Genomic DNA, 14,764 nt, shown 5'->3' with positions numbered 1-14,764 from the left:
GCACATGGCCCCATAGAGATATTTGCCCCATATAATGCTGCACATGGCCCCATCAGATGCTCCTTACAGACATTTGCCCCATATAAGGCTCCACAAATGCTGATTATGGCTCCATAAGATGCTCCATAGACACATTTGTCCCATATAATTGCTGCACAAATGCTGATTAAGATGCTCCATAGAGATATTTGCCCCCATATAATGCTGCACATGGCCCCATACAGATATTTGCCCCATATAATGCTGCACATGGCCCCATACAGATATTTGCCCCATATAATGCTGCACATGGCCCCATAAGAAGCTCCATACAGATAATTGCCCCATATAATGCTGCACATGGCCCCATACAGATATTTGCCCTATATAATGCCGCACATGGCCACATAATATGCTCCATACAGATATTTGCCCCATATAATTCTGCACATGTCCACATAAGATGCTCCATAAAGATATTTGCCCCATGTAATGCTGCACATGGCCCCATACAGATATTTGCCCCATATAATGCTGCACATGGCCCCATACAGATATTTGCCCCATATAATGCTGCACATGGCCACATAAGATGCTCCATACAGATATTTGCCCCATATAATGCTGCACATGGCTCCATAAGATGCTCCATACAGACATTTGCCGCATATGCCATTGCTGAGATTAAAAAAAAAAAGAAAGAAAAATGACACTCACCTCTCAGGCCCCCGGCATTTGCTATATTCACTTGTTCCCTGTTCCACCACCGGCGCCGATGTTTCTTCCCCGTCCTCCGCACTGACTGTTCAGGCAGAGGGCGGCGCGCACACTAATCGCGTCACTGCAGAGGACGGGGAAGACGCAACGGCGGCCGTCGGTGGAACGTGGGACAGGTGAATATAGCGCACTGCGTTATACTCACCTGCTCCTGGTGCGGTGCAGTCCCTGGTTCTCCGGAGTCGGCAGCTTCTTCCTGTATTGAGCGTTCACATGGTACCGCTCATTACAGGTGTCCATATTCATTACTGTAATGAGCGGTACCATGTGACCCCTCACTACAGGAAGAAGCTGCCGGCACCCGGAGAACCAGGGACCGCGACAGGGGCAGGTGAGTATTATTAGACAGCTGCCCCTCCCCCTCCCCTGTCGACCCCTGGGTATGACTCAAGTATAAGCCGAGAGGGGCAATTTCAGCCTTAAAAAATGGGCTGAAATTCTCAGCTTATACTCGAGTATATACGGTAACTTTTTTTCCACAACAAATTTCTTATCTATTTTTTATTTTGACATGGGTAACATGAAAAATTTAACACCAAAATTTGTTATGTAATTTTTCCTGAGCATGCTGATACCCCATATAAGGAAGAAAACCAATGTTTGGGTGCATAGCAGAGCTCGGAGAGGGAAGAAGCGTCATTTGTTTTGAATGTAAAATTCCCTGTAATCATTAGCAGACGTCATATCCCGTTTGGAGGTCCCTGATTTGTCTAAACAGAGGAAACCCCCCACAAGTGACGCCATCTAAATATCACTCAAGGAATATATTTAGATGTGTGCAGGTACGGACTGGGGTTGAAATTCAGCCCTGGCATTTGAAATTGCACAGGTCCATGCGGTCTCTTCCCCAAGCACCAGATGAGATATATTACCCTGGATGGAGGAAAGCAAGATTTACTACAAGACCAATATTTGTAATGATTCCTGTGGCCTGCTGTGGTTTGTGACGGAGACAGTGACTTTGTGCTCGTCACAACTCTTAACAGTATGGATGTCTTGAGAACACATATTCTGTTAAAGTAGCAGACAAGGCAGCCCACGACCAGACAGGCCCTTCTGGCATTTGGCAGATGGCCAGTCCAGCCCTGAATGTGTGGTGAGCACCTTGAACCTTCAGGTGCTTCACAAAAGTTCATAACATTGAGCCGTGAAAATAATAAAATCACATTTTCCCCACAAAAAAGTTATTTTAGCCCCAAATTTTGCATTTTCATAAGGGTAACAGGAGAAATTGCACCATACAATTTGTTGTTCAATTCCTCCTTAGTGCGCCGATGCCCCATATGTGGGGGAATATTACTTTTGAGGCACTGTGCAAAGCTCAGAAGGGAAGAGGCATCATATTGGAGTTCAGATTTTGTTGGAATGGTTTGGGGGTGCATGTCACATTGGCAGAGCCACTAAGGTGCCAGGACAACAGAAATCCTACCAATGAATTCATCTAGGGGTATTGAGTAGTGAAGAAATAATACATTTCTTCCACTAAAATATTGTTTCAGCTCCAAGTTTTTAATTTTTCTAAGGGCTAATAGGGGTTTTTTTTTTAAACAAACTAAGGTCAATTTTTTCATGACTTAGCCAATACCCTAAATGTAATCAATAAATATTTTTCAGGCTCAGTGTAAAGCTCAGAAGGCAAGGAGCACCAGATTTTACTGTCATGGTTTGCAGGTGCCATGACCCACTGGGAGAGCCCATGAGGTACCAGAACCGCAGAATCCCCCATAATTGACCCCATTTTACAAACTACACCTCTCAATGAATTCATCAAGTGGTGAAAGAAGTGGGTAAAAATGGCACCAAAATTTGTCCCACATATCCTACTGAATGTGGCAATACCCCATATGTGGTTGTACAGTACTACTTAGCCATACGGAGAGACTCAGGAGGAACGGAGCGCTATTTGCCTCCTGGATCGAAGATTTTCCTACAACAGTTTACAGACTCCATATATAGAGCCCTTAATTGCTAGAACAGAATACTCCTTCAAGTGACCCCATATTGGATATTATACCTCTTTGGGAATTTATCTGTAGTGGGTTTTTTCCAGAAACAAGCAGCAATGAATGTTGCCGAGTGAAAATTGTAAACTGCCATTGTAGTGACCAGTATGTTATGCCCAGCCCGTGCTTCTGGAGACATGCACACAAGCGCTCATCACTTCAGAAATGCCAAACGTGGATGATATATGTGGTTTAGGTACACTGTGGGGCTCAGAAGTGAGGGGGGCATTTGGATTTAGGAGCGGAGAATTCGCTAAATTTCTTTTAGGCGGGTGAGGAGCCAATTAACTTTTTGCTACCAATAACGTGTAAGCCCCTTATATTTCCATTAACAGAAGACGGACCTGAGTGGGGACCTGCTATTTTTGTGGATTGAGTTCAAGCTTTTATATAACTTTTGGGTTCACATTTATCTGGCGCTCTACGCTGAGCACTTACTTTGGTGTTTCCATGGAAATCTCTGTGTGACGTGATTCAGATGAAACCTGTTATGATCAGGTAATTCAGTACCACAATGGACATAGAAGTCAGAGCACATACAGTGACCTGACAATAACCCAAAAACATAGAACGAGCTCTGAGACGTGGGAACTCTGCTGACCGCAATCCCTAATCCTCTCCAACCACACTAGAGGCAGCCGTGGATTGCGCCTAACGCTCCCTATGCAACTCGGCACAGCCTGAGAAACTAGCTAGCCTGAAGATAGAAAATAAGCCTACCTTGCCTCAGAGAAATACCCCAAAGGAAAAGGCAGCCCCCACATATAATGACTGAGTTAAGATGAAAAGACAAACGTAGAGATGAAATAGATTTAGCAAAGTGAGGCCCGACTTTCTGAACAGAGCGCGGATAGGAAAGGTAACTTTGCGGTCAACACAAAACCCTACAAACAACCAAGCAAAGGGGGCAAAAAGACCCTCCGTACCGACTAACGGCACGGAGGTACACCCTCTGCGTCCCAGAGCTACCAGCAAGCAAGAAAAACCAATTAAGCAAGCTGGACAGAAAAAAACAGCAAACAAAATAACAAAAGCGGAACTTAGCTATGCAGAGCAGCAGGCCACAGGAACGATCCAGGAGGAAACAAGTCCAATACTAGAACATTGACTGGAGGCCAGGATCAAAGCACTAGGTGGAGTTAAATAGAGCAGCACCTAACGACTAAACCACATCACCTGAGGAAGGAAACTCAGAAGCCGCAGTACCACTCTCCTCCACCAACGGAAGCTCATAGAGAGAATCAGCCGAAGTACCACTTGTGACCACAGGAGGGAGCTCTGCCACAGAATTCACAACAGTACCCCCCCCTTGAGGAGGGGTCACCGAACCCTCACCAGAGCCCCCAGGACGAGCCACATGAAAGGCACGAACAAGATCGGGAGCATGGACATCAGAGGCAAAGACCCAGGAATTATCTTCCTGAGCATAACCCTTCCACTTAACCAGATACTGGAGTTTCCGTCTTGAAACACGAGAATCCAAAATCTTCTCCACAATATACTCCAACTCCCCCTCCACCAAAACCGGGGCAGGAGGATCAACAGATGGAACCATAGGTGCCACGTATCTCCGCAACAATGACCTATGGAATACGTTATGGATGGAAAAAGAATCTGGAAGGGTCAAAACGAAAAGACACAGGATTAAGAACCTCAGAAATCCTATACAGACCAATGAAACGAGGTTTAAACTTAGGAGAGGAAACCTTCAAAGGAATATGACGAGAAGACAACCAAACCAAATCCCCAACACGAAGTCGGGGACCCACACAGCGTCTGCGATTAGCGAAACGTTGAGCCTTCTCCTGGGACAAGGTCAAATTGTCCACTACATGAGTCCAAATCTGCTGCAACCTGTCCACCACCGTATCCACACCAGGACAGTCCGAAGACTCAACCTGCCCTGAAGAGAAACGAGGATGGAACCCAGAGTTGCAGAAAAACAGCGAAACCAAGGTAGCCGAGCTGGCCCGATTATTAAGGGCGAACTCAGCCAAAGGCAAAAAGGACACCCAGTCATCCTGATCAGCAGAAACAAAGCATCTCAGATATGTTTCCAAGGTCTGATTGGTTCGTTCGGTCTGGCCATTAGTCTGAGGATGGAAAGCCGAGGAAAAAGACAAGTCAATGCCCATCCTTGCACAAAAGGCTCGCCAAAACCTCGTAACAAACTGGGAACCTCTGTCAGAAACGATATTCTCTGGAATGCCATGTAAACGAACCACATGCTGGAAGAACAATGGCACCAAATCAGAGGAAGGTAATTTTGACAAGGGTACCAAATGGACCATCTTAGAGAAGCGATCACAAACCACCCAAATGACTGACATTTTTTTGAGAGACGGGAAGATCTGAAATAAAATCCATAGAGATATGTGTCCAAGGCCTCTTCGGGACCGGCAAGGGCAAAAGCAACCCACTGGCACGAGAACAGCAGGGCTTAGCCCGAGCACAAATCCCACAGGACTGCACAAAAGAACGCACATCCCGCGACAGAGATGGCCACCAAAAGGATCTAGCCACTAACTCTCTGGTACCAAAGATTCCAGGATGACCAGCCAACACCGAACAATGAACCTCAGAGATAACTTTATTCGTCCACCTATCAGGGACAAACAGTTTCTCCGCTGGGCAACGATCAGGTTTATTAGCCTGAAATTTTTGCAGCACCCGCCGCAAATCAGGGGAGATGGCAGACACAATTACTCCCTCTTTGAGAATACCCGCCGGCTCAGATAAACCCGGAGAGTCGGGCACAAAACTCCTAGACAGGGCATCCGCCTTCACATTTTTAGAGCCCGGAAGGTACGAAACCACAAAGTCAAAACGGGCAAAAAACAGCGACCAAAGAGCCTGTCTAGGATTCAACTGCTTGGCAGACTCGAGATAAGTCAAGTTCTTATGATCAGTCAAGACCACCACGCGATGCTTAGCTCCTTCAAGCCAATGACGCCACTCCTCGAATGCCCACTTCATGGCCAGCAACTCTCGATTGACAACATCATAATTTCGCTCAGCAGGCGAAAACTTCCTGGAAAAGAAGGCGCATGGTTTCATCACCGAGCAATCAGAACTTCTCTGCGACAAAACAGCCCCTGTTCCAATCTCAGAAGAATCAACCTCGACCTGGAATGGAAGCGAAACATCTGGTTGACAACACAGGGGCAGAAGAAAAACGACGCTTCAACTCTTGAAAAGCTTCCACAGCAGCAGAAGACCAATTGACCACATCAGCACCCTTCTTGGTCAAATCGGTCAATGGTTTAGCAATACTAGAAAAATTGCAGATGAAGCGACGATAAAAATTAGCAAAGCCCAAGAACTTTTGCAGACTTTTCAGAGATGTCGGCTGAGTCCAATCATGGATGGCTTGGACCTTAACAGGGTCCATCTCGATAGTAGAAGGGGAAAAAATGAACCCCAAAAATGAAACCTTCTGAACACCAAAGAGACACTTTGATCCCTTCACAAACAAAGAATTAGCACGCAGGACCTGAAACACAGTTCTGACCTGCTTCACATGAGACTCCCAATCATCCGAGAAGATCAAAATATCATCCAAGTATACAATCAGGAATTTACCCAGGTACTCTCGGAAGATGTCATGCATAAAGGACTGAAACACTGTTGGAGCATTGGCAAGTCCGAATGGCATTACTAGATACTCAAAATGGCCATCGGGCGTATTAAATGCAGTTTTCCATTCATCGCCTCGCTTAATACGCACAAGATTATACGCACCACGAAGATCTATCTTGGTAAACCAACTAGCCCCCTTAATCCGAGCAAACAAATCAGATAATAGCGGCAAGGGATACTGAAATTTAACCGTGATCTTATTTAGAAGGCGGTAATCTATACAAGGTCTCAGCGAACCATCCTTCTTGGCCACAAAAAAGAACCCTGCTCCTAATGGCGACGATGACGGGCGAATATGCCCCTTCTCCAAGGACTCCTTCACGTAACTCCGCATAGCGGCGTGCTCAGGCACAGATAAATTAAACAGTCGACCTTTTGGGAATTTACTACCAGGAATCAAATCGATAGCACAATCACAATCCCTATGCGGAGGTAGGGTATCGGACTTGGGCTCATCAAATACATCCCGGTAATCAGACAAGAACTCTGGAACCTCAGAAGGGGTGGATGACGAAATAGACAGAAATGGGACATCACCATGTACCCCCTGACAACCCCAGCTGGACACAGACATGGATTTCCAATCTAATACTGGATTATGGACTTGTAGCCATGGCAACCCCAACACAACCACATCATGCAGATTATGCAACACCAGAAAGCGAATAACCTCCTGATGTGCAGGAGCCATGCACATGGTCAGCTGGGTCCAGTACTGAGGCTTATTCTTGGCCAAAGGCGTAGCATCAATTCCTCTCAATGGAATAGGACACTGCAAGGGCTCCAAGAAAAACCCACAACGCCTAGCATACTCCAAGTCCATCAAATTCAGGGCAGCGCCTGAATCCACAAATGCCATGACAGAATAAGATGACAAAGAGCAGATCAAGGTAACGGACAAAATAAATTTTGACTGTACCGTACCAATGGTGGCAGACCTAGCGAACCGCTTAGTGCGCTTAGGACAATCAGAGATAGCATGAGTGGAATCACCACAGTAGAAACACAGCCCATTCTGACGTCTGTGTTCTTGCCGTTCAACTCTGGTCAAAGTCCTATCGCACTGCATAGGCTCGGGTTTATGCTCCGATAATACCGCCAAATGGTGCACAGATTTACGCTCACGCAAGCGTCGACCGATCTGAATGGCCAAAGACATAGACTCATTCAAACCAGCAGGCATAGGAAATCCCACCATGACATCCTTAAGGGCTTCAGAGAGACCCTTTCTGAAAATAGCTGCGAGCGCACCTTCATTCCATTGAGTGAGTGCGGACCACTTTCTAAATTTCTGACAATATACCTCTATCTCATCCTGACCCTGACACAGAGCCAGCAAATTTTTCTCTGCCTGATCCACTGAATTAGGTTCATCGTACAGCAATCTGAGCGCCAGGAAAAACGCATCAATATTACTTAATGCAGGATCTCCTGGCGCAAGAGAAAATGCCCAGTCCAGAGGGTCCCCACGTAAAAAAGAAATAATGATCCTAACTTGTTGAACTGGGTCACCAGAGGAGCGAGGTTTCAAAGCCAGAAATAGTTTACAATTATTTTTGAAACTCAGAAATTTAGTTCTATCTCCAAAAAACAAATCAGGAATAGGAATTCTTGGTTCTAACATAGAATTCTGAACCACAAAGTCTTGAATATTTTGTACTCTTGCCGTGAGCTGATCCACACATGAAGACAGACCTTTAATGTCCATCGCTACACCTGTGTCCTGAACCACCCAAATGTCTAGGGGAAAAAAAAGGCAAAACACAGTGCAGAGAAAAAAAAATGGTCTCAGAACTTCTTTTTTCCCTCTATTGAGAATCATTAGTACTTTTGGCCTCCAGTACTGTTATGATCAGGTAATTCAGTACCACAATGGACATAGAAGTCAGAGCACATACAGTGACCTGACAATAACCCAAAAACATAGAACGAGCTCTGAGACGTGGGAACTCTGCTGACCGCAATCCCTAATCCTCTCCAACCACACTAGAGGCAGCCGTGGATTGCGCCTAACGCTCCCTATGCAACTCGGCACAGCCTGAGAAACTAGCTAACTTGAAGATAGAAAATAAGCCTACCTTGCCTCAGAGAAATACCCCAAAGGAAAAGGCAGCCCCCACATATAATGACTGTGAGTTAAGATGAAAAGACAAACGTAGAGATGAAATAGATTTAGCAAAGTGAGGCCCGACTTTCTGAACAGAGCTAGGATAGGAAAGGTAACTTTGAGGTCAACACAAAACCCTACAAACAACCACGCAAAGGGGGCAAAAAGACCCTCCGTACCGACTAAAGGCACGGAGGTACACCCTCTGCGTCCCAGAGCTACCAGCAAGCAAGAAAAACCAAATAAGCAAGCTGGACAGAAAAAAACAGCAAACAAAATAACAAAAGCGGAACTTAGCTATGCAGAGCAGCAGGCCACAGGAACGATCCAGGAGGAAACAAGTCCAATACTAGAACATTGACTGGAGGCCAGGATCAAAGCACTAGGTGGAGTTAAATAGAGCAGCACCTAACGACTTCACCACATCACCTGAGGAAGGAAACTCAGAAGCCGCAGTACCACTCTACTCCACCAACGGAAGCTCAAAGAGAGAATCAGCCGAAGTACCACTTGTGACCACAGGAGGGAGCTCTGCCACAGAATTCACAACAGAAACCCCCGAGGGATCCATTCACTATAGTGAGGCAGCAGAGTTACTCTGGACTCCGTCTGGCCTCTGTTCAGTGGTGTCCTTATTTTCAGAAGTGCACAAAACTGTGGCCAACGGCACTTTTATTCAATCCTAAAAAGATGGACATCGCTGGATAATAGGCCAGATGGCGTCCACAGTGCCCCCATCTGCCTCATTATAGGGAATCTTCAATAGAGGGTTCCGTCTGAATCACATATTTCAGAAATTTACACAAAAAAAAACCCAAGGTAAGTACTCAGCGCAGGATACATGAGCCAAGCCTTACTGCAATGTTTAGGAGGCAGAATGAAAAAATGAACAGCAGGTGAATAATTGATTTCATTTATTTTTTTACACAGATCCTCGTGCAGCATAAGTGATCAGGCGACTTTATTCTTCGGGTCGGTGCGATTACAGCAATTCCAGATTTATATTTGGTTTTTATGTTTGGTTGCCGTCACACGCTAAAAGACTTTTCATTGCAATAAACAAAATAGTTTTTGCATCATCACATTTTGAGAGCTATAAGTTTTCCATATTTTGGCCCACAGTCATGTGAGGACTTGATTTTTGAGAGACGAGTTGACATTTTTATTGGTATCATTTTTGGGCACATGACATTTTTGGATCGCTTTCTATTCCGATTTTTGGGAGGCAGAATGAACAAAAAACAGCAATTTGGGAATTTCTTTTTAAGGGGTGGAGGGGTTTTATGCAGTTCCGTATGTGGTAAAATTGATAAGGCAGTTTTATTCTTCGGGTCACTATTATAGCGATACCTCATTTATATAACTTTTTAATGTTTTGGCGCTTTTATATAATAAAAAATATTTTATAAGAAAAAAAAAAATTTCCATCGCTTTATTCTGAGAGCTTTAACTTTTTTATTTTTCCGCTGATGGAGCTGTATGGCTGCTTTTTTTCTGTGAGCCAAGATGACGTTTTCAGCCAGCGGTACCACATTTATTTATATCAGTCTTTGATCGTGTTTTATTCCACTTGTTCAGCGGTATAATAAAGCATTGTTTTTTGCCTTGTTTTTTACATATTTGTTTATGGTGTTCACTAAAGGGGTTAACTAGTGCGACAGTTTTATAGATCGGGACATTGCGGATGCGGTGTACTTTTATTGTTTAGATTTTTTTTACTTTTTTCTAACTTTTTTTATTTTGTCCCACTATGGGACAATCATTTTTTTGCAGACTGATCTCTTCTGCAGCATGGGGATGCAGCAGCACCCCCATGCTGTAGAAACTGCCAGTTCTGCACTGACAGACAAATATTCTCATCATGCACTGGGCATTATCAGCAAGTTTCCTAGGTCTGGTGCCCGGATGTTGTCATGGCGACATCAGGTCACTATGGCAACGATCGGTTCACTATAGCTATAACTATCGGGACCCTGCGTCATGCCGCGACGTCTCCGATCCAAAGGCAGAGGGGCTGTCAGCCCTCTGTCGGGTCCTGGATTTCTGCAATCTCGTTCGATTGCAGCATTTTGGGGGTTAAAAGGCCAGGAGAGGTCTGTGACCGCTCTTGGCACTTAGTGCCAGGTGTTAACTGATTCTGGCAGCGGTGATCGTCTGCACACCCCCGTGTGTGCGGGCGATTACGCGGGCGTAATAATCTGTCCAAGGTCAAGTAGGCCCAGGGCACATGGGTGGATCATTACGCCTAATGTCAGAAAGGGGTTAATTGATACTCCCCTACAATAACTGTACTGCTTTTTCCCAGGAGCCGACACGTCACACTGATGTCATGCATGTGTCATCAGTGTGCAGCATGCATTTTGTTACATGCTGCAGGAAAAAATGACATGTCTGAGGGTTTCTCACACATACAGTCATGGACAAAAATTTTGAGAATGAGACAAATATTAAGGCTGTGTTCACACGTTGCGGTTTTTTCGCGGTTTTTCCCGATAAAAACGCTATAAAACCGCAAAGAAAACGCATACAATAAGTATCCCATCATTTAGAATGAATTCCGGATGTTTTGTGCACATGATGCGTTTTTTTCCGCAAAAAAAACGCATACCGCACAAAATCCGGACATGCTCTATCTTTTTGCGGTTTTTCTGTGGATTTCCCACTCCAAAATGCATTGGGAAGTGTCCGGAAAAAAACGCGGAAAAAACGCGTCAAAACCACGGCAAAAACGCGTCAAAACCGCGGCAAAAACGCGTCAAAACCGCGGCAAAAACGCATGCGGTTTTCTTGCGGATTTCATGCAGAAAATGTCCGGAATTCTCAGGAATTTTCTGCATGAATTCCTGAACGTGTGCACATAGCCTAATTGTTCCAAAGTCTACTGCTTCATTTTTTCTAGTGGCAATTTGCATATACTCCTGAATGTCAGAGTGATCAGCTTAACAGCAATTAATGTACTTGCAAAGTCAATATTTGCCCAGAAAATGAACTTTAACCCCCAAAACACATTTCAACATCATTGCAGTCCTGCCTTAAAAGGAGCAGCTAACATCGTTTTAGTGATTGATCCATTAACACAGGTGTGGGTGTTAATGAGGACAGGGCTGGCGATCAGTCATGATTAAGTAAGAATGACATCACTGGATACTTTAAAAGGAGGCTGGTGCTTGGTATCATTGTTTCTCTTCAGTTAACCATGGTTATCTATAAAGCACTACGTGCAGCCATTGCACTGCACAAAAATTGGCTAACAGGGAAGAGTATCGCAGCTACAAAGATTGCACCTCAGTCAACTCGCATCATCAAGAACTTCAAGGAGAGAGCTTCCAATGTTGTCAAAAAGGCTCCAGGGCGCCCAAGAAAGACGAGCAAGCCTCAGGACCGTATCTTAAAACTGTTTCAGCTGCGGGATTGGACTACCAGCAGTGCCGAGCTGGCTCAGGAATGGCAGCAGGCTGGTGTGAGTGCTTCTGCACGCACTGTGAGGCAGAGACTCTTTGAGCAAGGCCTGGTTTCAAGGAGGGCAGCAAAGAAGCCACTTCTCTCCAGAAAAAACATCAGGGACCGACTGATATTCTGCAAAAGGTACAGGGAGTGGACTGCTGAGGACTGGGGCAAAGTCATTTTCTCTGATGAATCCCCTTTTCGATTGTTTGGGACATCTGGAAAACAGCTTATTCGGAGAAGAGGGGAGCGCTACCACCAGTCTTGTCTCATGCCAACTGTAAAGCATCCTGAAACCATTCATGTGTGGGGTTGCTTCTCAGCCAAGGGTATCGGCTCACTCACAGTCTTTCCTAAAAACACAGCCATGAATAAAGAATGGTACCAGAATGTCCTCCAAGAGCAACTTCTCCCAACCGTCCAAGAACAGTTTGGTGCCCAACAATGCCTTTTCCAGCATGATGGAGCACCTTGCCATAAAGTAAAAGTGATAACTAAATGGCTCATGGAACAAAACAGAGATTTTGGGTCCATGGCCTGGAAACTCCCCAGATCTTAATCCCATTGAGAACTTGTGGTCAATCATCAAGAGACGGGTGGACAAACAAAAACCAACAAATTCTGGCAAAATGCAAGCATTGATTATGCAAGAATGGACTGCTATCAGTCAGGATTTGGTCCAGAAGTTGATTGAGAGCATGCCAGGGAGAATTGCAGAGGTCTTGAAGAAGAAGGGTCAACACTGCAAATATTGACTTGCTGCAATAACTCATTCTAACTGTCAATATAACCTATTGGTACTCATAATATGATTGCAATTATATTTCTGTATGTGATATAAACATCAGACAAACACTAATAAAAACCAGAGGGCAGTAGATCATGTGAAAATATAATTTTGGTGTCATTCTCAAAAATTTTGGCCATGACTGTACACACGGTCCGTGTGAAAAACCTGACATTTGCGCACCATCATTCAATACAATGGGTGTGCGTGTGTATATTTGCGGACCTTAAAAAACAGATGTGTGAAGAGGGCCTTAAAGGCATAAAAATTTAAAAAGTTTGAAAATTGAGAAAATTTCCCCCAAAAATATTTACCTAAATTAACCACTAACAAAGTAGAATGTGAAGCTGGCTATTCCTGAGTTGGCTTTAACATTGTGAAACGGAGTATCATCACACTTTGTGGGAACTTCTTGCCTGCTGTGCTGTACATGTACTGCAGTTATTGGAGAAGGGTTATACGAAAAATTACAAATCTTCTTCAGAAACTCACATGCTTTGTTGGCTGTAGATTTACGATCACTAGTTTCCCGCCCTTACGTTTAGTCAATAGAGGAAGATTACCACTGGGTTTAATTTGTAGAGAAGTTCCAAGAGTGATGGCCAGATCTGCTTTTCTTGAAACAAAGAAAAAGTAATATGACTTCACTGCTCTAGACAACAAACACTAAAGGTACCGTCTCACAGTGGCACTTTGGTCGCTACGACGGCACGATCCGTGACGCTCCATCATCGCTCCAGCGTCGTAGACTGCGGTCACACTTCGCAATGCACGACGCTGGAGCGATAATTTCATGACGTGTTTGCGATGTAGAAGCTGTTGGTTACTATGCGCACATCGTATACAATATCGTGCACACCTTTGTTAAACGATGCGATCATGCCGCCACAGCGGGACACTAGACGACGAAAGAAAGTTTCAAAAGATCTGCTACGACGTACGATTCTCAGCGGGGTCCCTGATCGCAGGAGCGTGTCAGACACAGCGAGATCGTAAGTATATCGCTGGAACGTCACGGATCGTGCCGTCGTAGCGACCAAAGTGCCACTGTGAGACGGTACCCTTAGACAAAACTAGCATTTAAACTAGATACCTGCAGGCTTCATCTGCAAGATTAAGATCTTTATCCGGCAGAGCATCCTCCCAATCAAGTATTGTATCTATCAGTTTTCCCCTGAAAAACAATGATTGTCAAATTCCAAGAATAGGAAACAAATTTGAATCAAACATGAAAGGAATAATCACTTAATATTTACATGTTATGTCCCTTTGCTTGAATATTGCAGGCATAATTTTACTACACATTGATAACATGAGATAGTGTAATTTGTTCTTTATGGAAAGATTATAGCCAAAGGGTTCAAAACTAACCAGCCATGCCACAAGAATTTAAAACTGCTTTTACATTACATACCAGTAATTATGGGTTTATACAGCACAATTCACATCATTAAACAACTGATGATTAAGTTTACACAAGTTGAAGTCATTTATTGGCCTGCTTACTAAGGCTGAGGAGTATGCGCACATCTCTGCCCATACAATGTCATGTTAGCATCAGCAACTTAAAGGGAACCAGTCATGTTGAAAATTGTATAGAGCAGGAGGAGCAGTTCAAATAGATATTCTTTTATGAGGGTAAATATCCAGTAAAACTTGGATTTTATAATTTAAAATCCTTGGTATTTGTACTATTCTCTGTGCATATACACCACGATCCAAATTATTATGCAAATTATAATTTTCTCGGATTTTCCTAAATGGTCGGTGCAAATGACAGTCAGTCTAATAAAAGTCATCACCCGTTAAGAGTATACATTGAATTTTATTGAAGAAACCTCCCAATGATGATCTATATAATTGTCTAAGGGTTACTTCAGTCTGTCTGTCTGACTGTCACGGATATTCATTGGTCGCGGCCTCTGTCTATCATGGAAATCCAAGTCGCTGATTGGTCGTGGCAAAACGCCCACGACCATTGCCACGACCAATCAGCGACGGCCTAAAAGTACGTTCACACTGAGCAAC

At 44.3% G+C, this 14,764-nt stretch overlaps 1 protein-coding gene across 7 annotated transcripts in view; it reads right to left on the bottom strand.

The window, feature by feature from the left end:
- The window catches only part of SIRT6 (sirtuin 6), a 293,306-nt gene that overhangs the window by 43,758 nt on the left and 234,784 nt on the right, over positions 1–14,764 (bottom strand). For all 7 annotated transcript variants that reach the window (XM_069767854.1, XM_069767858.1, XM_069767852.1 and 4 more), the window contains 2 exons: positions 13,830–13,910; positions 13,229–13,352 (listed from right to left, as the gene is read on the bottom strand). In XM_069767854.1, coding sequence (XP_069623955.1) covers positions 13,229–13,352; positions 13,830–13,910 — 205 coding nt within the window. The remainder of the gene's footprint in view (positions 1–13,228; positions 13,353–13,829; positions 13,911–14,764) is intronic.

This window comes from Ranitomeya imitator, chromosome 1 (genome assembly GCF_032444005.1).
Source record: "Ranitomeya imitator isolate aRanImi1 chromosome 1, aRanImi1.pri, whole genome shotgun sequence".
Taxonomy (NCBI): Eukaryota; Metazoa; Chordata; class Amphibia; order Anura; family Dendrobatidae; genus Ranitomeya; species Ranitomeya imitator.
The sequence above is the reverse complement of the archived record's forward strand: the minus strand, read 5'-3'. Positions and strand labels throughout refer to the sequence as shown.